The 22069-nt window shown below is 37.6% G+C and overlaps 2 protein-coding genes across 2 annotated transcripts; both read left to right on the top strand.

Annotated features, from left to right (window-relative positions):
• The first annotated feature begins 6005 nt into the window (after positions 1-6005).
• On the top strand, positions 6006-10797 carry LOC121327288 (extracellular calcium-sensing receptor-like). Its single transcript, XM_041271230.1, has 6 exons — positions 6006-6205; positions 6670-6964; positions 7358-8176; positions 8254-8481; positions 9584-9707; positions 9884-10797. The coding sequence occupies exons 1-6, from the start codon at positions 6006-6008 to the stop codon at positions 10795-10797; spliced, it is 2580 nt and encodes an 859-aa protein (XP_041127164.1).
• Positions 10798-13848: 3051 nt separating this feature from the next.
• Positions 13849-19556, top strand: LOC121327148 (extracellular calcium-sensing receptor-like). Its single transcript, XM_041270990.1, has 6 exons — positions 13849-14048; positions 14837-15131; positions 15847-16662; positions 16740-16967; positions 18252-18375; positions 18607-19556. Exons 1-6 carry the CDS (start codon positions 13849-13851, stop codon positions 19518-19520), a joined length of 2577 nt encoding a protein of 858 aa, XP_041126924.1. The 3' UTR covers positions 19521-19556.
• Positions 19557-22069: the final 2513 nt, after the last annotated feature.

Raw genomic sequence — 22069 nt, 5'->3', positions numbered from 1 at the left:
GTGGTACTCAAGCGCGGACCTAGTGTGGGGCCAAAAGAACGACCCGTCACTGGTGCACGCTTGGGGGCAGGTCCGGTCCATTGAAGGTAAGGATGTTGATGGCGCTGGGCCGCTAGTATATCCACATTTCAGTATAAAGGGGCAATTACTATATAGGGTAAACCTAGCCGCGGGCACAGGACAGCCTGTAACACAATTATTGGTTCCCCCGTCTTGTCGGACCGAGGTCATGAGGCTGGCGCATGATATCCCTTTTGCGGGGCACCTCGGAGCCGAGAAGACGAGGGAACGAATATTGGCTCTATTCTATTGGCTCGGTCTTCATACTGATGTGTCGAAATATGTAGCCACATGCCCAGACTGCCAGCGAGTAGCGCCGGGTCGAGTGCGCCCCGCCCCTTTGGTCCCACTGCTGGTTATTTCCACTCCTTTCGAGCACATTGCAATGGACATAATGGGCCCTTTGCTACCTTCTGACTCTGGGTATACACATATATTAGTAGTGGTGGATTATGCAATGCGATACCCAGAGGCAGTTCCATTGAGGTCCACTAGTGCCGCTGCAATAGCCACCGAGTTAGCGCAGATTATGGCTAGAGTAGGGATCCCCAAGGAGATTCTGATTGATCACGGAACCAATTTGTTGTCCAATACGTTACAGCAGGTGTACAGAATATTAAAAATACGTCCCATCAGGACGTCCGTTTATCATCCACAATCGGACGGTTTGGTTGAACGTTTTAATCAGACCTCAAAGTCGATGCTGAGGCGATTTGTAACACAGGAGCAGAAACATTGGGCATCGCTTCTTCCCTACCTCCTTTTTGCGGTGAGAGAAGTGCCGCAGAGTTCAACAGGGTTCTCCCCCTTTGAGCTCCTGTACGGCCGGCAGCCTCGTGACATTCTCGACCTGCTGAGGGAGGGGTGGGAGGAGCACAAAGGCTTGTCTAAAAATGTAGTGAAGTACGTGCTCCTACTACGAGATCGCCTGGATTTGGTCGGTCGTTTGGCCCAAGACAACCTCAGATCGGCTCAGCACGGACAACAGCAGCATTACAACAAAAATGCACGGAGTCAAACCTTTCGACCAGGGGACAAGGTAATGCTGCTACTTCCCTCATCAGAATCAAAACTGTGTGCTAAATGGCAGGGGCCGTATGAGGTGATTCGGGCTATAGGGAAAGTAAATTATGAAATTAGACAGCCCGATCGCCGAAATGAACGTGAAATTTATCATGTCAATTTGTTAAAGCCCTGGCAGGCAAGGGAGGTCTTATTTATAGCCCCAGGCAATATGGAGGATGATTTAGGTCCCTCTCCAGAGACCCCGAGCACAAGAGCGATTTCTATGGGGGAACAATTGGTTCCGGATCAGCAAAGAGAGCTGCGTAAGCTTATTGAGGAGTTCAGCGATGTTTTTTCTGATGTGCCCGGCAGGACAAACTTAGTTGAATATGACATTATCTCTCCACCAGGTGTCACAGTGCGAGACCGTACCGGATCCCCGAAAGTCGGCGAAGTGGCGTTCGCAAAGAGGTATGGGATATGCTCGAGCTTGGGGTGATTGAACCTTCCAGGAGCGAGTGGTGCAGTCCAATCGTCATAGTGGCTAAGAAAGACGGCACCAACCGCTTCTGTGTGGATTTCAGAAAGGTGAACGCTATTGCTAAGTTCGATGCATATCCCATGCCTTGGGTCGACGAACTTTCAGACAGACTGGGAAAAGCGAGGTTTATTTCCACTCTGGACCTGACGAAGGGATACTGGCAAATCCCTTTAACCCGCAGCTCCAGAGAGAAAACTGCATTTTCAACACCAGAAGGGCTGTTCCACTTTAAAACCATGCCATTTGGGCTACATGGTGGCCCGCTGCCTTTCAGAGACTGATGGACCAGGTTTTACGCCCACATCATGAATATGCAGCAGCGTATATTGATGACGTGGTGATATACAGCTCCACCTGGCGAGAGCATTTGGCTAGGGTTACAGCCGTTCTTCAGTCTCTAAGGGCAGCCCGGCTGACAGCTAACTTGAGGAAATGTGCGTTTGCCAAAACAGAGACTCAATATTTGGGATTTTTAATGGGGAATGGAAGGGTGAGACCTGTAGTCACCAAAATCCAGGATCCCCAAAACCAAGACTCAGGTGAGGTCACTACTGGGCTTAGCCGGTTATTACCGCTGCTTCATCCCCGAGTACGCCACACTGGTTAACCCGTTAGTCGACCTCACCAAAAAGAGTGCTCCAAATTTAATTAAATGGTCAGCTGAGTGTCAGGGGGCATTTGATACTATTAAGCGTACACTTTGCCAGGCCCCCACTCTTATCACACCAGATTTCACCAAGAGATTCATCCTCCACACTGATGCATCGGATGTAGGTTTGGGTGCAGTCTTGTCCCAAAAAGTAGCTGGAGTAGAACACCCGATATTATACCTCAGTAAAAAAATTTTACCTTGGGAACGTAACTACTCCGTAGTTGAAAAAGAGTGTTTAGCCATTAAATAGGCTACTCACTCTTTACGATACTACCTGCTGGGACACTCATTTGATCTGGTCACAGACCACGCCCCACTCAAGTGGTTAAGCACAATGAAGGACAGCAATGCCCGGATAACTCGGTGGTATCTGGCATTGCAGCCCTTCATGTACCACATGGTACACCGTGTGGGGAAAGACCACCAAAATGCAAATTATTTTTCCCGGGAGGTGGGAGTAATGGGGAAGGTAGATTTAGCCGAGTGTTCCTTCGGCTCCACTCTGAGAGGTGGGATATGTGACGGAAAGATGAGTTCTATGATGAATCTAAAGATGATGGCGCTAAAGAACGGGAGAAGTATCTGGAAGGGCTGGCCTGACAGTTCGTTTCCGGGTCAGAGAAGTGGGTCAGCCTGGAAAGAAGCGAGACTCTGTTGTAAGACTGTATTGATTTGAAAGGTAAACGAGAGGCAGCTGCAAGTAATAAGGCAGCTGCAAACGTTTATCTAGATATCATGTGGGATTACATATAGGGGCCAGGGTAATGCTGATCTTTTCCTTCATTTGGGTTAAACAGAGGGAGAGAGAAGGATTGAGAGAGGAGTTCTCAGTGTAAAGGACTTACGTGTTGTGTGTTTATTTTTGTCTGAGAGTCATTGTCTGTCTTTTTCTCACACTATTAGACAGTTAACGCACACCTCCGGAGCTGTCGAAAGAAAAGCCCTATCCGGAGCACCACTGCACACACCTGAGTCTGCACCGAGCATCTGCACGTCTGCACCTACCCAGGACTGGTGACCGCGTCTTGTGTTTTGTTCGGACTGTGCCCAGTTTTTGTTATCTCCGCGCTATACGCATTGGTGTGTATAGCCGGGGAGTTATTATTTATTGGTCACCAGATTACGAATTAAAACACCTTGTTCACTGAATCACTGTTGTCTGTTCATCACTCCTGCACCGCATCACCGCTACACCTGTTCCCCTTACCAACCACTTTGCCACAGGAATGTATCATATTTTTCTAATTATCCTCTTTATACAGAATGACTTCCGTTTCAAAAAAAAAATAAAATAAATAAAAGGGCATCTCTTAATTTCACATTTTTGGAAGATTTTCATTATTTATGGATAAAATAAAATTGTGCTTGTTTACACTTTTCTGTTCTTTTGTTATTTGCAAATGAATATATTCACAGTACAGAAATTATGAATCCCACTGTATATTTGGTTCAGACTACTGTGCTATTATGTGCTCCCATATTATCACAAGCACGTGTGATGGGGAACACCACGACCTGTGCATGTTATGTATGGTATTATTTTTGCATTTGTATTATTATTTAAATGTACTGTTTAATGTACAGAACTGGAAGCCCATAAAGGTCCTGCTGTCTACAGTTCCACAGCAGGTGGAGCCGTCACCTGCAGAGGAGCAGGATGGGCTGCCACCGGTGACAGAACAAGAGCTTTCACTGGGGAAGGAGCTGTTGCCTGAGGGGAAGCAGGGAGGGCCATCAGCGGATACTGAAGAGGAGCTGGTGAGGCATCCACCACCCCTGCAAGCCAGTCCGGCGCTGCCGAGTGTGGCCCCTACTCTCGGCATCATGGACACCTTGCCTGAATGCCCAGACCTCCCTCCAGTTGTCCTTGCTCCTAGGTCGCAGCACCTCCAGGCACAATTGTGCACAGTCCCTTGCTGCGCTCCCCCTGGAATTTGAGACGTCATGTCGTGGGCGTCGGACGTCACATTCGCACCCACTTCCTTTTACTGTGTTCCCCCTGAGTTCCCAGATGTCGCTACGCCGGTCCCGAGATGCCCACTGGAGCGTGTCGCGCCTTACTCCCGGTCACCAGCCTGCGTTGCGGTTGCTCTGGACAAGCTGTCTTGGTCCCTCCTTGCCGGTTCTTGGTTCCTACCTGAAAGTGCCGGAGGGACCGACCCACCCTCAAGCCCGCCCGTGGAAGAGGGTGAAGAACAAAGAGTTGGGATGTGAGTGTGTGTGGGTGGGTGGTCTTTTAAGGGTGGAGGGAAGTGGCCTTGGTATGGCAGTCCTTGTTACACACTTGAGGGGAAGGATGTGTACCGAGGGAGTTAAAACCCTTCCTGCTGAGAAAAAAATATGTGCAAATGCACATTCGTCTAATTGTTGTATTAGTATTTATCCCCTGCACCTGGCAATCACTGTAAATTACAGCCAGGTGCAGGGTATTTAAAGAAAGCAGCCAGTCTGTTCTGGGCTGCTGGTGTGTATACAAGTCCGCTTGATGGTGTGCTCAAGCGTAGAAAAAAGAAGTGTAAAAACCTTTTGATGTGTGAAATTGTGTGTTTTTGTTTAACAGGAAAACACCTTAGCTGTTCTGTTGGTTAGTTAGGTTCCTGTCTACGGTAGTTAATGCTCGTATAGAGCTATGTTTTTGTTTTTTATTTTGTTTATTTGCTATTATTAAAAATATTAGCGTGCAAGTGCTTTCAAAAACCTCCATCTGGGTCGGTACTTTTTAAAAGGGCGAAACGAACCCGAGCCGCAAGGCTTGTCTACACTACCTGTACACTTATTTCAATGTAGTAGACTACATTGTTTACAATACTTGGAACAATACCGATATCTTGTAATTTTTGTGTGGTTAGATTTCCCTAATTGATTATTAACAATAATCAACTTTAATAAATGGGTCATTGTATCACAAACATTTATGTCATTAGCAATAAGACGTCTCATTTGTTGACAGGGTTTATGGGAAGGCTAAAAAGCATACCAAATTGCCTTTTTTTAATCATATTTAATAAAAAACATCACATTTGTATGCTTTATCTGAAACAAATATGTACATGGCATGCAATATATATTATGCAATACCGTACGTATATTGCATATATATATATATATATATATATATATATATATATATATATATATATATATATATACACACACACACACACACACACACACACACACACACACACACACTACCAGTCAAAAGTTTGAGTACACTTGCTGGAAACTAGTTTTTTTTTTTTCATAATTGACAATGTTTATCGTTGTTGTAAATACTTGAAAATGAAAACACATGTTACAATATACAAAACATAAGGAGTATCAAAGCAATGTCGAATCTACATATATAATTTCACATGAAGTTAAGTATGTACAATAGTTCTTCTCCCTTCAAAAATAGACACATTTTAATGGACAAGCACTATCACCAGCAGTGGCACCTCAAAATGTTACAGGGGACGAATGAAAAGGTGACAATTATTTCTCATTTACCCACATTAGAGACCTGAATAGATATTCATCTCCTCAATAATTATGAATAAAACAACACCTTCCACAAGTGCAGTAGTACATCTAATTGCTGTAAAGGCCTCCTCAGGCAGATTCATACCTTTGAGAATTACTGCTTTGGTGTGAGTAAGAAACTTACTTCATACTAATTTCGTCACTTGTGACTAGCATTGCACTACAGTATATATACCCAATAAATTGTCCTACTTTTACTTTGACCAGAAAGATCATTTTGAAATGCTACTCATGGCAGTAATATTAACTGCCCTTTTAACAAGGGCAGATGAGCCTGTTTGCAGTTTGCGAGGCAGACCAGAATTGCCTCTGTTTTCAAAGGATGGAGACATTACAATTGGAGGAATCTTTCAATTACACCACAACCTTGTAGATGCCAAACCTGCCTTTAAAGGAGAACCTGAACCTCTAAAATGCAAAGAGTAAGTGAAAACATTAAGGAAAAAAACAACAACTTTAAAATAGTTTGAAATATTGTTATTTTTAGATTACAGGCTTCTTAGTTTTCTATGCTAAAGATCTTTCATATTCATGTGTTTTTTTTGGTTTATAAAATTTACTACTTACAGGTATATTAATAACTAAACTGAAATGACACGGTAGCTGCAGTATTCAATATATGTGCTTATCACAAAATCCTACACTATGACCAGAATGACATTTACATTACAGAATCACATTATTATTTATTGTCTATGACCAGATGAATAAGTCACAAGGTATTAATGTATTGTAATCACATAAATAATTTGCAGGTATACATCCGATCATAGGTAAGCATACAGTACTTGTCTAATGTTTGATTATATCAATGGACTGTGCGTACTTTTCAAATTTTTGAACCAGTGTTTCAGTGTTGTTCTTAATGTCTTTTCATTCTCAACAGAGTAAAAATAAGAGAATTCCAATTTGCTCAAACTATGATCTTTGCTACCGAAGAAATAAACAACAGGACAGATATACTCCCTAATATATCACTGGGTTATAAGATATATGATGATTGTAGTTCCATACCTTTGGCTATAAGGGCAGGGATGGCTTTAATGAATGAACAGGAAGAAAATATATACTCTAACAAGTCCTGTACCAAACCATCTACTGTCCATGCTATAATAGGACCATCTAGTTCTTCACCAACTATAGGAATTGTGACAACAACAACAGCATTTCACATACCAGTGGTGAGAAATACTTCATATTTTTTAAATATTTTTTAAAATAAGTACACCATCCACTCGATATATTTCGGGTGTCGGGGTCCAATATAAATCCGCTACATATCGAGGGCCGAACAGAGAAAAACAAATAGGCTAACAAATACGGTCCACTTTTTCAATTATAGGGCAGTATAGCGAGGGGCGATATAACAAGGGGTGGGTGTATATAGTACCATATTAGAGGTGTACGGTATTTATAATAGTTATCTAACAAATATGTTTTAATGCATCTTTCTTTTCACATATGCTATCTTATGTCCAGTATGTTACAAAATAGTCTGCCTTAGTAGCATAAACTTATTTTTTTAATACTTAAATAATTTTAAAAATCTTTTTTTTTGGTTTTGTTAATTCCAGATTAGTTACTTTGCAACATGTGAATGTTTGAGTAACAGGAATAAGTACCCTTCGTTTTTCAGAACCATACCAAGTGATTATTACCAGAGCAGAGCACTGGCACAGCTTGTGAAGCATTTTGGATGGACTTGGGTTGGGACCATTAGAAGTGACAATGATTATGGCAACTCAGGAATGGCTACTTTTGTGAAGGCAGCCAGACAGGAGGGGGTTTGCATTGAATATTCAGAGACTATTTACAGAACGTATCCAAGAGAAAAACTAATTAAAACTGTAGATGTTATACAAAAGTCATCTTCAAAGGTTATTGTAGTTTTCAGTTCTTATACAGATTTTGAATTGCTGGTTAAAGAACTGCTGTTTCAGAATGTTACTGGTTTTCAGTGGATAGGCACTGAAGCTTGGATTTCTGACACAAAAGACCTTGCAGCAGGAGAAAGTTTCAGAGTTCTGGGTGGGGCACTGGGTTTCACAGTCACTAATGCAGTAATTACAGGTTTGGAGGAGTTTTTACTGAATGTCCGTCCATCTGACACCCCTGGGAATTCAGGCTTAAAGGATTTTTGGGAAACTGTTTTCAGTTGCACCCTGACTACCCAAGACAAGACTGCACCAGTTAATCCATGTACAGGGTATGAGAATTTAGCAGAGGTAAAAAATCAGTACACCGATGTAACTGATCTGGGAAGTGCCAATGATGTCTATAAAGCTGTCTATGCTGTAGCCCATTCACTACACAATCTGTTTACATGCAAAAGTGGCCAGGGACCTTTTGATGGTAAGACTTGTGCAAATAAGAAGAAGATTGAACCATGGCAGGTAAGCGACTATGTTGTATACTATTAGGAATTACATTCCTGTGTGAATCATAGTGCTAACATATTATCTTTTTGTAGGTAGTACAATATCTGAAAACAGTTAATTTCACTACCAAGAATGGAGAGAATGTTTACTTTGATGCAAATGGGGATCCAGCAGCAAGATATGCATTAGTTAACTGGCAACTCGATAATGACAACATGACAAAATGTGTTACCGTTGGTCTCTATGATGCATCTTTACCGGACGGACAACAGTTTATTATGGATAATGTCAGTATTCTTTGGGCAGGTGGCCAGGATAAGGTAATGTCTTCCTAATACTATTTGAGCTTTGTCAATGTTGTATTAATGTTCACAGGTATGTGTAGAAATGTAGGGCAATACAGACACACAGTAGAACAGTTAATAAGCAATGTATGTCTGCCTTCACTATATTCATCACCAGCAGGGATCAATAAGTCTGTTTAGTTTTGATTCATTTTATAGTAATAATAAAAATTATAAAAGTATTATATTCCCCAATATCCCCTCCACTTCCATATAACATTAGCAATATATATATATATATATATATATATATATATATATATATATATATATAATAAACATAAAACACATGCCAGTTTATGGGCTATATGTATATGTTTTTAGTTCATAAATACCTACTTTCATGGTAATTGTGTGTTTACTTAGGTTACGGACAAACCGGTCTAAAGGTCTATAGTGTATTTATCAGACTTGTGTTATCATATGTGTCGGCCACTATTCTCTCGTGTTAACAAGGCAAGATACAACTTTTATTCTGGTTCAGTTTCTTCAACCAGTACAATAATTTTCTATTTACTGAAATTGTGATTTTCTCCTTTTTTCTGTTTTATGCAACACAATGCATATTCTCTGTTGAACTTTCTAGGGACATAAATAAGACTCTCATTGCATAGCAATTTGATCCATCCAAGGTGATTAATAAGACACACCTGAGCTTGTTACCTTTACACTGTGGCTAATCAAGCTCCTATTAAAACCTGGAATAGGAGTCTATTTCCATCCCTGCTTTAAAAGAATAATACTTTGGGGGACGCCATGTACTATATGAACTTGGAAGATAAGTTGTATTTGTTGAATAAGAAAATGGTCATGTGTCGATCACGTACCTCAGTTTGACCTCAAGTAATATATGCAATAATGCAAGCTGGTGTATAATGAACCTCCATGTTGCTGTTTTGTATTCCTTCACAATTTCATATGGTGGCTGCTACCAATAGTTGTAAATGAAATAACAGCATTACGATTTAGTCTGCAAACCCTATGATACGAACATCCTTAATAGATACAGCCCAATGACTTGATTATTCAATCTATTGAGCATGCTGACATAATGTAATACATTGTAATTGTTTTCAAGGTGCCTAAATCAGTGTGCAGTGAGAGCTGTCCTCCAGGCACTCGGAAGGCTGTTCAGAAAGGAAAGCCTGTTTGTTGCTTTGACTGCATACCATGTGCTGAAGGAGAAATCAGTAATCAGACAGGTAGGTTAAGAAGGAGCACTGGACATATAAAACACTCACTACATTAACCTGTCATTATATCAATGAGGATCTGTACTTAAATGTAATAATAATAATAATAATAACATTTTCAGTTATGACTGCAGACTTATTTACACCATGGTATTAACTGATTTTTTGTTTACTTTTTCTTGCAGATTCCACCGATTGTATAAAGTGCCCTTCGGAATACAGGTCGAATAACCGAAAAAACCAATGCATCTTAAAAGCCACTGAATTCCTATCATTTGGAGAAATCATGGGGATGTTGCTGATGATCCTTTCATTGATTGGGGCTTGTTTAACCACTGCTATAGCTATTGTTTTCTTTCGATTCAGAGATACACCCCTTGTTAAAGCTAATAACTCTGAACTCAGTTTCCTCCTTCTGTTTTCATTAGCACTGTGTTTCCTTTGTTCACTTACTTTCATTGGCCAGCCCTCTGAGTGGTCCTGTATGTTGCGCCACACTGCCTTTGGGATCACATTTGTTCTGTGCATCTCTTGTGTTCTGGGGAAAACAATAGTCGTGTTAATGGCGTTTAGGTCTATACTTCCTGGTAATAATATGATGAAATGGTTTGGGCCCATCCAGCAGCGGCTAACTCTTTTTGCATTCACATTCATTCAGGCCTTAATTTGCACTCTGTGGTTAATAATATCCCCTCCGTTTCCAAACAACAACATGAACTCTTTCAAAGACAGAATCATTTTAGAATGTGACCTGGGATCTGCAGCAGCATTTTATGCTGTGTTAGCGTATATTGGGTTTCTTGCTGCCATGTGCTTTGTGCTCGCTTTTCTGGCTCGTAACCTACCAGATAATTTTAATGAAGCTAAATACATCACATTTAGCATGCTCATATTCTGTGCAGTTTGGATCACTTTTATCCCAGCCTACATCAGTTCACCTGGGAAGTACACAGTTGCTGTAGAAATATTTGCAATTTTAGCTTCCAGCTTTGGTTTGCTCTTCTGTATTTTTGCTCCTAAATGTTATATTATATTATTTAAGTCTGAGAAGAATACAAAGAAACATTTGATGGGAAAAGGGCCCTCGAAGCCACTTTGAAAATAAATAATAAAAATGATCTAAAATATGAAAAGTTAAACATTCACTGAATTTGAGTTGTATTACATTTACAACCTTGCCATGTCATTTTAACATGATATAAAAACACATTCATGCAAGTGTTTTAGCCCTCGCACTAGCAAACGCAGGTCCCTTTTTAAAGGCATTTTCAAAATTGCTCTTATACAGCATACTTGAAGATCCATGTTTAAAAAACAACACAATATATAATTAAATATAAAATGGGAATTAAATCATACCAAGTTTGTCAGGAATACATTTCTTCTAGGTACAGTATCACAATTTACAGTAGCTTAATCTGTAAGCCAGCACAGTGTATTCTCAGGCAGAATGTTCTGTTGCCAGGTTAGACTGGTTTAACCCGTACTACACATTATTGGATGATACAAATTCTGTAATTAGATTTACAAATGCTCTGTAGTTAAGTGAATGCTATTAACATAGTTGTATGGTTTGTAGGCTTCCTATGAAAATATTTCATACCAACATTTTTAGCTGAGATAATACTTGTTAGTGTTTAGACATATTTTTATTTGTTTATTTTGATATTGGAACGTTTTCAGGCCACTGAATGAAGTGCAGAAAAAAAACAAAAAAAGAATTAACATAAACTTTTGCTGTTGCCCTTAAATGTATTTAATATCTGGGTTGGGATCACAAACATAAAAAAAATAAATAAATAAACATTACATGTATATTATATTATCAGTTTGTTTAAGGTCATTGCCCTGTTGTGGAAACTTATGTTCAGAAGTCAATTCCATATAAAACAAAATGATATATAAATATTTGCTTATTTAGCTAACGCCAGGGAACCAACCATTTTTTCCAAATCAGAGCATGTATACTGTTCCCGATATCCCTTTTACAGAGGTTACGCATTCTTTTTAAAACCAAGAGCATTGATTACAGCAGCGCTGTTGACATCTAGCACACTGATTGGATACCCTTCTTCTGCTATGAATGCAACATTTAAACAGCTGTGATAATACATTGTATTCTTTAGATCCATTAGACACTAGAATAGCTGATTGCCCGTGGGAATTTATCAGTGTTAAAGTGATTATCAAAGAGTAAACAGTAGTTGGATTATAACATCTGCATTTAGCTCCTGTAATGTAAACTGCATACTTATTAAAATGTGTAATTGATCTAATTGCAGTCTGTGTTTACTGTTTTTTCTACAAAAAAATAAAAGGGTTTACTATTTTACTTGTAAGGGTTTACTATTTTACGCGCAACCCTACACCACCTCATAAACAGACTGGTGATAGGCTTCAATATAAACTCTCTATAATGTACTGGGGGTCTCAGTACTGAATATTGGCACACACATCAGCATATATATTTACTCTGCATTTACTTAGCACATTTATGGTAGTAGTAGGCCAAACAGTACATTTCAACTATAATACAAAATAATGTACAATGAAAATAAACACGTTAAGGAATAGCAGATTAAACTTGAAAGTCTGTTTAAAACTGCATTATCTAACTAATAACTAATTATCCTCTTTATATAGAATGACCTCAGCTTAAAACAAACAAACAAACAAATAAATAAATAAATAAATAAAGGGGCATCTTTAAATTTCAATTTCTTCTAAAGATGTTCTTTATTTATGGATAAAATATAATTGTGAAGTTTACACTTTTTTCTGTTCTTTTGTAGCTTGCAAATCAGTATATTCACAGTACAGAAATTAACGAATCCCACTGTATATTTGGTTCCGTCAACTGTGCAATTATGTGCTACCATGTTATCATAGGCATGTTTTATTAATAGCATGCGTTACAAAAGTAAGTAAGGATTTGAAACTCTTGCCTATGTATTGTCTTGGCTTTATAGGGAGTAACTGCGTTTTCATAACTCAGAGTGACCTCGGAGGAATGATAAAACCTTTGTTTCTGTTTAAGCTGCTTTCAGCCTACGTGCAAACCATAATCAAACCAGTTAAAACTGGTTCTAAAACCATTTACTTTTGTTAAAAGTGATACACTATAACTTTAGGTAAGTGTCACAGAACGCATAATAACACAATTACTATTGGAACGCGAAGGCCAACCCTCTGGTAGAATACGCGGCCAGGTGGGGGCAAGCCGGCACTACAGTACGCAGTCAAGACTGTGTCCACAATCTACTGCAACAGTCGCTGCTTCGAGAGGAGTTGTCCAAGGGTCCACATACCGTGAAAGACAAAGAGCTGGTCAGAATGATGCAGAGCTCTTGTCCTATCCACGTAACACATCAATGCCCGCACCGGGCAGAGGAAGTTCAATCGCCTATTCTCCTCCGAAGAAAACAGAGGTGGGTGGAAAGACTCCAGTTCCACAGAAGTGGAAGGCTGTGATCACCTTAGGGAGGAAAACAGGGTTTGGATGTAGTGACACCCTGCTGCCATCTTTCCAAATACGCATACAGGAGTTGTGTACTGACAGCGCCTGTAGCTCACTGACCCGCTTTGCCAAGGTGATAGCCAAGAGGAACACTGTCTTTATAGACAGATACTTCAACTCTATGGAGTGTATTGGCTCAAATGGGGCCTTTATGAGAGCCTCCAGTACAATACTAAGGCTCCATTCCTTGGAGAGCTAAACAGCAAAGCACCCTTCAAAAACTGGGTCGCAGATATGGCTGCTAGGTTCACAACATAGAGGTGGATCGACCTGCCTCTAAAGGATCTTGCAGAAACTTGCTAGTGTTACTGTATTTAGAATTAACATACATCATACATAATGTCGGCCAAATTTATTTAAATAAATAAACACATAAATAAATAAACAAACAAACAAACAAACAGCACTGCAATTGCTAAGTCATGAGATTCACAGTGGCTTAGGCCTAGATGATTACCAGACAGCTTTTCTTTTTCCCTGGGCTGATTCATACCTTTGAGAATACTGCTTTGGTGGGAGTAAGAAATATACTTCATATTAATTACATCATATGTGATGAGCATGGCACTACAACACATATATATACTCAAGAAAATATCCTATTTTTACTTTGACCAGAGAGACAATTTTGAAATGCTACTCATGGCAGTAATATTAACTGCTCTTTTAACAAGGGCAGATGAGCCTGTTTGCAGTTTGCGAGGCAGACCAGAATTGCCTCTGTTTTCAAAGGATGGAGACATTACAATTGGAGGAATCTTTTCATTACACGACAACCTTGTAGATCCCAAACCTGCCTTTAGAGGAGAGCCTGAACCACTAAAATGCAAAGAGTAAGTGAAACCTACAAAGCATAACAAAATAAAGAAAAAGAAAAAAAAAAACCTTTTAAATAGTTTTAAATATTGTTATTTATGGTAACAGACTCTAAAGTTTTCTATGCTAAAGCACTTTCATGTTTATGTATTTTTTAAAATTGTATTATCAAAAACAGAACTGGTAAATACAGCTACATTAACAATTAAACTGAAATTACACAGTAGTTGCAGTAGAAGTGCTTATCACAAAATCCTGCACTATGACCAGTACGACATTTACATTACAGAACCAATAACATGTATCGCATTATTATTTATTGTTTATGACCAGATGAACAAGTAGAAGTCGCAATGTTACTAATGAATTGTAATCACATAAATAATTTGCAGGTATACATCCGGTCATAGGTAAACACATAGTACTTGTCCAATATTTGATTATCTCAATGGACTGTGTGTACTTTTCACATTTTTTTAACCAGTGTTTCAGTGCTGTTCTGAATGTATTTTCATCCACACAATGTTATCCAATTATTACCAGTGCGGAATTACCGGGGGAAATTAGTTTATTTATTTATTTATTTAATTTTTTTTAACAAAAAATGTATGACTAGTGTCATATTCACTGATTTCATTCCTGCATGAGGTTTGTATTTTTACTACATTATCACTATAAGAAGCTTAAAGGGCCAGTGTAAGCCTGGAAGGAATGGTTTGGACTGGAGCCAATGGCTCTGTTGAATGCGGAGGGTTTATTTAATTAGTTGTTTTCTGTACAACTAATCAGTGTATTTTTTTTCCAGTTTAAATTTCAGAGAATTCCAATTTGCTCAAACTCTGATCTTTGCCACTGAAGAAATAAACAACAGGACAGATATACTCCCTGGTATATCACTGGGTTATAAGATATATGATGATTGTAGTTCCATACCTCTGGCTATAAGGGCAGGGATGGTTTTAGTGAATGAACAAGAAGAAAATATGTACAATAACAAGTCCTGTAACAAACCATCTACTGTACATGCTATAATAGGACCCTCTAGTTCTTCACCAACTATAGGAATTGCGACAACAATAAGAGCTTTTCACATACCAGTGGTGAGAAATACTTCATATTTTATAAAACTTTTTCAAAATAAGTATATTGTACCATATTAGAGATATATTTATAATAATTATATAACACATATTTTTGACTGCCTCTATTTTCATATGTGTTGTCTTATATCCAGTGTGTTATAATATATGTTAGAAGCATGTTAAAAGGTTAGTCAGTATAATCTGTTGCACCTAATAACTATATCATCAAATTTAAATTATTTTGTTATAATATTTCACAGTTTGATGTTATCACATCATATCAGTTACACAAAGCATCCCTTTTAAATGCTAGCTGCTAGCTAGACCATGCCTATGATATGGGTCTGAATATAAAACAGTACTGTTGATTTGAAAGGGCTAACCCACCTCCGGCAAAACAGACATCTACAGATGTCATCAAATAAATAAATGTATAAATTAATGCATGGTCTAGCTAGCACCTAGCATTTAAAAGGAATGCTTTGTTTAACTGACTGTGGTGTGATAACATCAAACTGTGAAATATTATAACAAAATAATTTAAATTAGACGATATAGTTATTAGGTACAACAGTTTTGATATGTTACTATTAAGATTATACTGACTAACCTTTTAACATGCTTCTAATACTGCATTGCTTTTTAAAAGCAGAAACCAGTGTTCAAAGAAAAATAAAAGACATGGTTCATAAAATATCTCTATATCATTTTCTATTATGTGTTTTCTATACAGATAAGTTTTTTTGCTACTTGTGCATGTTTGAGCAACAGGAAGGAATTCCCTTCATTTTTCAGAACCATACCAAGTGACTATTATCAAAGCAGAGCTCTGGCACAGCTTGTGAAGCATTTCGGATGGACTTGGGTTGGGACAATAAGTAGTGAAAATGATTATGGCAACTCAGGAATGGCTACATTTGTGCAAGCAGCCCGACAGGAGGGTGTTTGCATTGAATATTCAGAGGCCATTTTCAGAACTAATCCAAGAGAGAAATTTCTTAAAACAGTAGATGTTATAAAAGAAGCCTCTTCAAAGGTTATAGTGGCTTTCACATCACCAATAGATCTGGAATTCCTGATAAAAGAACTTCTGCTTCAGAATGTTACTGGATTTCAGTGGATAGGCAGTGAAGCTTGGATTTCTGACAAAAACCTTGCAGCAGGAGAAAGTTTCAGAGTTCTGGGTGGGGCACTGGGTTTCACAGTCACTAATGCAGTAATCACAGGTTTGGAGGAGTTTTTACTGAATGTCCGTCCATCTGACACCCCTGGGAATTCAGGCTTAAAAGATTTTTGGGAATCTGTTTTCAGTTGCACTCTGACTACCCAAGACATGACTGCATCGGTTAATCCATGTACAGGGTCTGAGAATTTAACAGAGATAAACAATCAGTACACTGATGTAACTGATCTAGGAAATGCCAATGATGTATATGAAGCTGTATATGCTGTAGCCCATTCACTACATGATATGTTTACCTGCAAAAGTGGCCAAGGACCTTTTGCTGGTAAGACATGTGCAAATAAGAAGAAGATTGAACCATGGCAGGTAAGCGACTATGTTTTATACTATTAGGAATTACATTCCTGTGTGAATCATTGTGATAACATCTTGTCTTTTTGTAGGTAGTACATTATCTGAAAACAGTTAATTTCACTACCAAGAATGGAGAGAATGTTTATTTTGATGAGAATGGGGATCCAACTGCAAGATATACATTAGTGAACTGGCAACTCAATAAGGAGAGCATCACACAATTTGTTACAGTTGGTCTCTATGATGCATCTTTACCAGAAGGACAACAGTTTATTATGAATAACATCAGCATTGTTTGGGCAGGTGATCAGGACACGGTAATATCTACCTAATACTATTTGAACTTTGTCAATGTTTTATTAATGTTCATACTGTAGATATGTGTAGAAATGCCGGTGTGTAATAGTGAATGACAACCAATTAATAAGCACTAGATTCATCACTAGCAGGGGATAATAATTAAAGATAATGGGCTATATATATATATATATATATATATATATATATATATATATATATATATATATATATATATATATATATAAATGTTTTCTGTATGTAAATACCTCTTTTTGGCGTACTTACATGTTTTATTTATGGTACAGTATAAATTAGGTTTATGGTTTCATACTGTCTTAACCATTGTGTATATTCAGTCAACAAAAATCATACTTTCTAGTCTGTCAGCTCTTCATTTCATTTTCATGGTTCGTAAATGTAATTTGAATATTAGTTTAATTGGGTTATGTTGGATGTATAATCTTTCATCTGTCCATATGTTCTCCGTTTGTATCCTAATAATTTACGCTTGCAGAGATGTTTAGTGATTTATTATTTTTAACTATGATACTTTTGGGTGGTGCTCTGCAGAAAATTAAAAAGAGCTGACAAGTTATATGCTTTATTTGTTTGCACATTTGCACAAACAGGTCTATAGTACATGTATCCAGCTTTTATTGCTGTATGTGTAGGTTACTATCCTCTCCTAACAACTAATAAATAAAATAATTGCTATGCTATATGATTTTGTGGCCAAGATTCCTGTCAACAGGCAAAGACAAAATAAAAGAAAACATACTTTTTTGTTTATTTTATTTAACCCGTATATCAATTTCCTTTTGATTGAAATTAAATAGCAGTTTGATCTATTCCTGTTTTTACTATGAGTTTAATAAGATACACCTGAGCTAGTTACCTTTACACTGTGGCTAATCACACTCCTATTAAAACCTGAAATAGAAGTCTATTTCCATCCCTGCTTTAAATGAATAATACTTTGGGGGACACCATGTACAAAACAAACTTGGAAGATAAGTTGTTGAATACGAAAATTGTCATGTGTCGATCACATCCCTCAGTTTTACCTCAAGTAATATATCCAATAATGAACCGCCACATTGCTGTTTTGTATTCCTTCACAACTACTTATGGTGAAATAAGACATGTGCCTACATCACAGATAAGTTAAAAGTAAATAACAGCCCCACGATTTTGTCCCCAAACCCCATGATATGAACACTTAATACTTACACCCTAATGTATTGATTATTGAACCTATTGAGTATGTTTACATAATGTAATACATTGTAATTGTTTTCAAGGCGCCTAAATCAGTGTGCAGTGAGAGCTGTCCTCCAGGTACTCGAAAGGCTGTTCAGAAAGGAAAGCCTGTTTGTTGCTTTGACTGCATAGCATGTGCTGAAGGAGAAATCAGCAATCAGACAGGTAGGGAAGGAGCACTGGACAAATAAAACTCACTACATCAACCTGTTATTGCATCTCTGAGTATCTGTACTTAAATGTTATAATAATAATAATAATAATAATAATAATAATAATAATAATAATAATAATAATAATAATAATAATAATAATACTGTAAATAGGATTTTCGGTTGTGACTGCAGACTTTACAACATGGTATTAATTGATTTTTTATTATTATTTTTCTTGCAGATTCTATTGATTGTATGAGGTGCCCTTTGGAATACAGGTCAAATAACCAAAGAAACCAATGCATCTTAAAAGCCACTGAATTCCTGTCATTTGGAGAAATCATGGGGATTTTACTGATAATCCTTTCATTGATTGGGGCTTGTTTAACCACTGCTATAGCTGTTGTTTTCTTTCGATTCAGAGATACACCCATTGTTAAAGCTAATAACTCTGAACTCAGTTTCCTCCTTCTGTTTTCATTAGCACTGTGTTTCCTTTGTTCACTTACTTTCATTGGCCAGCCCTCTGAGTGGTCCTGTATGTTGCGCCACACTGCCTTTGGAATCATATTTGTCCTGTGCCTCTCTTGTGTTCTGGGGAAAACAATAGTCGTGTTAATGGCGTTTAGGTCTGCACTTCCTGGTAATAATGTTATGAAGTGGTTTGGACCTGCCCAGCAGCGGTTAAGTGTTTTTATTTTCACACTCATACAGTTAATGATATGCACATTTTGGCTAACGTTATCCCCTCCATTTCCAAACAAAAATGTGAAATCTAACAATGAAATAATTATATTAGAATGTGCCTTAGGATCTGCAGCAGCATTTTATGCTGTGTTAGGGTATATTGGGTTTCTTGCTGCCATGTGCTTTGTGCTCGCTTTTCTGGCTCGTAAGCTTCCAGATAACTTTAATGAAGCTAAATACATTACATTTAGCATGCTCATATTCTGTGCTGTTTGGATCACTTTCATCCCAGCTTACATCAGTTCACCTGGGAAGTACACAGTTGCTGTAGAAATATTTGCAATTTTAGCTTCCAGCTTTGGTTTGCTCTTCTGTATTTTTGCTCCTAAATGTTATATTATATTATTTAAGCCTGAGAAAAATACAAAAAAACATTTGATGGGAAAAGTACCCTCAAAGTCACTTTGAAAAAATTAATAAAATGTTCCAAAATATAAAAAGTTAAACATTCACTTAATTTGAGTTGTTATATTACATTTACAACCTTGCCATGCAGGGGGTGTCATTTTAACATGATATAAAAACACATTCATTCAAGCGCTGTAGCCCCCGCATTAGGAAACACAGGTCCCTTTTTAAAGACAGCTTCAAAGTTGCTCTTATACAGCATTCTTGAAGATTAACAATAACACATCATATAAATGAAATCTAAAATGGGCATTATATCATACCAAGTTTGTCATCGATATATTTTTTTTTCTAGATACAGTATTATACCGTATTTTACAGTAGCTACGTTTGTAAACCAGCACACTGTATTATCAGGTAGAATTTCTTGTCCTCATGTGATGCCAGATTTTACTATACACTGTTGGATTCTATAAATTCTGCAATAAGTTTTACACATGCCATGTTGTTAAGTGGTTGCTACTAAATTTTTCTACAGTTTGTAGGATTTGAATGAAAAATATTTCATACATATACGTATGAGTATGAGTGTTTAGAGATATCTTAATTTGTTTATTTCTGTATTGGAACATGTATTATTATTATTACTATTATTATTAATAATAATAATAATAATAATAATAATAATAATAATAATAATAATAATAATAATAATAATAATAATAAATGTCTTTCATGTTTTCTTACTTCTTTATTTGCACAAAACTTAGCATCATTATTTTGCCCTCACCCAAAAAAAAATCATAAGATGTAAACAGTTGTTTGAAGCAGTGTTGCTTACATAAATATAAATATTTAACAGAGTTCCATTTCAAGATTTTTTTTTTCTATCAGTTTGTTTAAGGTCATTGGCTTGTTGTGGAAACTTATGATCATAAGCCATTTCCATGTACAAAAGGTTACGCGTTCTCTTTCATACTAACAGAGCCTTGATTACAGCTGCACTGTTAATATCTAGCACACTGGTTGGATAACCTTCTGCTATGAATGCAACATTTAAACAGCTGTGATATTACATTGTATCCTTTAGATCCATTAGACACTAGAAAAGCTGATTTATCAGTGTTAAAGTGATTATCAAAGAGAAAACAGGAGCTGGGTTATAACATCCATATTTAGCTGCTCTAATCTAAACTTTATACTCATTAAAATGTGAACTTGATCTAATTGCAGACTGTGTTTCTTGTTTTTCCTGCAAAACAATTAAAAGGCTTCCCTGAAATTGGAATATTAACCATTACAAAATGGGTGTTTCACTTTGACACCCAAACCTGAAAACTTTATACCAAAGACTTCTTGTCAGAGCAGTGTGACGTGGCTGTTGTTCCACCCCCGACAGCATAAGTGTCCTGGACAGATGCACCCTGGAACAAAGCCCATGAAGTAACCTGACCCCTGGTGTAATGGCCTGCGAGCTTCTCTGGCAGAGGCATATTGGCCAGTTCATAATCTGTTCCTGTCAACCATTTAGACAGACGGTGCTCAGACTGGGCAAAGCGTATGGAGCTGGCTCTCTCTGTCAGATTGGAAAGGAGGGGGATGGAAAGCCTCCAATTCCACCGACTGGTTAACATGAAAAGCGGAGATGGTCTTTGGCAAAAAATCAGGGTTAGTACAAAGGGTGACCTTCGTTCTGACCTCTGAAAAGATTAGACAGGCTTTTGATACTGAGAATGCTTGCATTTTGTCCAGGTAGTTCATGACCCTAATGCCTCTCAACGGGGCCAGTATTGGTACCAGGAGCAACAGCAACTGTGTTGCAGTTACTGTTAGTGGTGTATTAACAGGGATGCCCACATGTAAAACAACCACTGGCTAACCTTCCAGTCAGTACAGACATGAGACTGGAAGCAGCCTGCTTGTAAACAAGCCTTTGTAAAAGTGTGCTGATAGCTACACTAATACAGCATCAAGCTGCTAAAGTAGGCATGCCCACAGTAGCTGCTTGGTTTCGTTTCAATCCACTCTAAGAAAAGGAGAGAGAGAGAGAGAGAAACACAATATATTCTAATAATATAAAATAATATACACTATATTACACACAACTGGAAAACAAGCAAACAGGGTTGAACATTATATATATATATATATATATATATATATATATATATATATATATATATATATATATATATATATATATATATATATATATATATATATATATATATATATATATAGTGGTTTGCAGAAGTATTCACCCCCTACAAAGTTTTCACATTTTGTTGGCACCTGAGCGTACTCTATTACACTTTCAAATTAGACTGTACATGTAGAATCTACACAAACTACTCCACATTGACAAAGTTAAAAAAATGCATATAGAATATAAATAAGTAAGATTTACAGAGAAAACCAGATTAATCTCAGTTGCATAAGTATTCAACCTCTTTGCTACTGCAGCCCTAAATCAGCTCAGGTGCAAATGATTTGTTTGAAATGTCACAAAATTAGTGAAATGGTTTCAGCCTGTGTGTACTCAAACTGGTTTAACTTGTAGATAATTTCCCTCAGGTATATAAAGACTTTCAAGCTGCAACTCATATAGT

Source organism: Polyodon spathula, chromosome 14 (assembly GCF_017654505.1).
Source record: "Polyodon spathula isolate WHYD16114869_AA chromosome 14, ASM1765450v1, whole genome shotgun sequence".
NCBI lineage: Eukaryota > Metazoa > Chordata > Actinopteri > Acipenseriformes > Polyodontidae > Polyodon > Polyodon spathula.
Note: the sequence above shows the minus strand (reverse complement) of the source record. Positions and strands in the feature narration are given on the sequence as shown.

Excerpts from the sequence above, each read along its gene's own strand:
- LOC121327288 (XM_041271230.1), top strand. The coding sequence starts at position 6,006 with ATGCTACTCATGGCAGTAATATTAACTGCCCTTTTAACAAGGGCAGAT. Across the intron at positions 6,965-7,357 it reads CAGCATTTCACATACCAGTG|ATTAGTTACTTTGCAACATG; the intron begins GTGAGAAATACT and ends TGTTAATTCCAG. Across the intron at positions 9,708-9,883 it reads AGAAATCAGTAATCAGACAG|ATTCCACCGATTGTATAAAG; the intron begins GTAGGTTAAGAA and ends TTTTTCTTGCAG.
- LOC121327148 (XM_041270990.1), top strand. The coding sequence starts at position 13,849 with ATGCTACTCATGGCAGTAATATTAACTGCTCTTTTAACAAGGGCAGAT. Across the intron at positions 14,049-14,836 it reads GAACCACTAAAATGCAAAGA|TTTAAATTTCAGAGAATTCC; the intron begins GTAAGTGAAACC and ends TTTTTTTTCCAG. Across the intron at positions 18,376-18,606 it reads AGAAATCAGCAATCAGACAG|ATTCTATTGATTGTATGAGG; the intron begins GTAGGGAAGGAG and ends TTTTTCTTGCAG.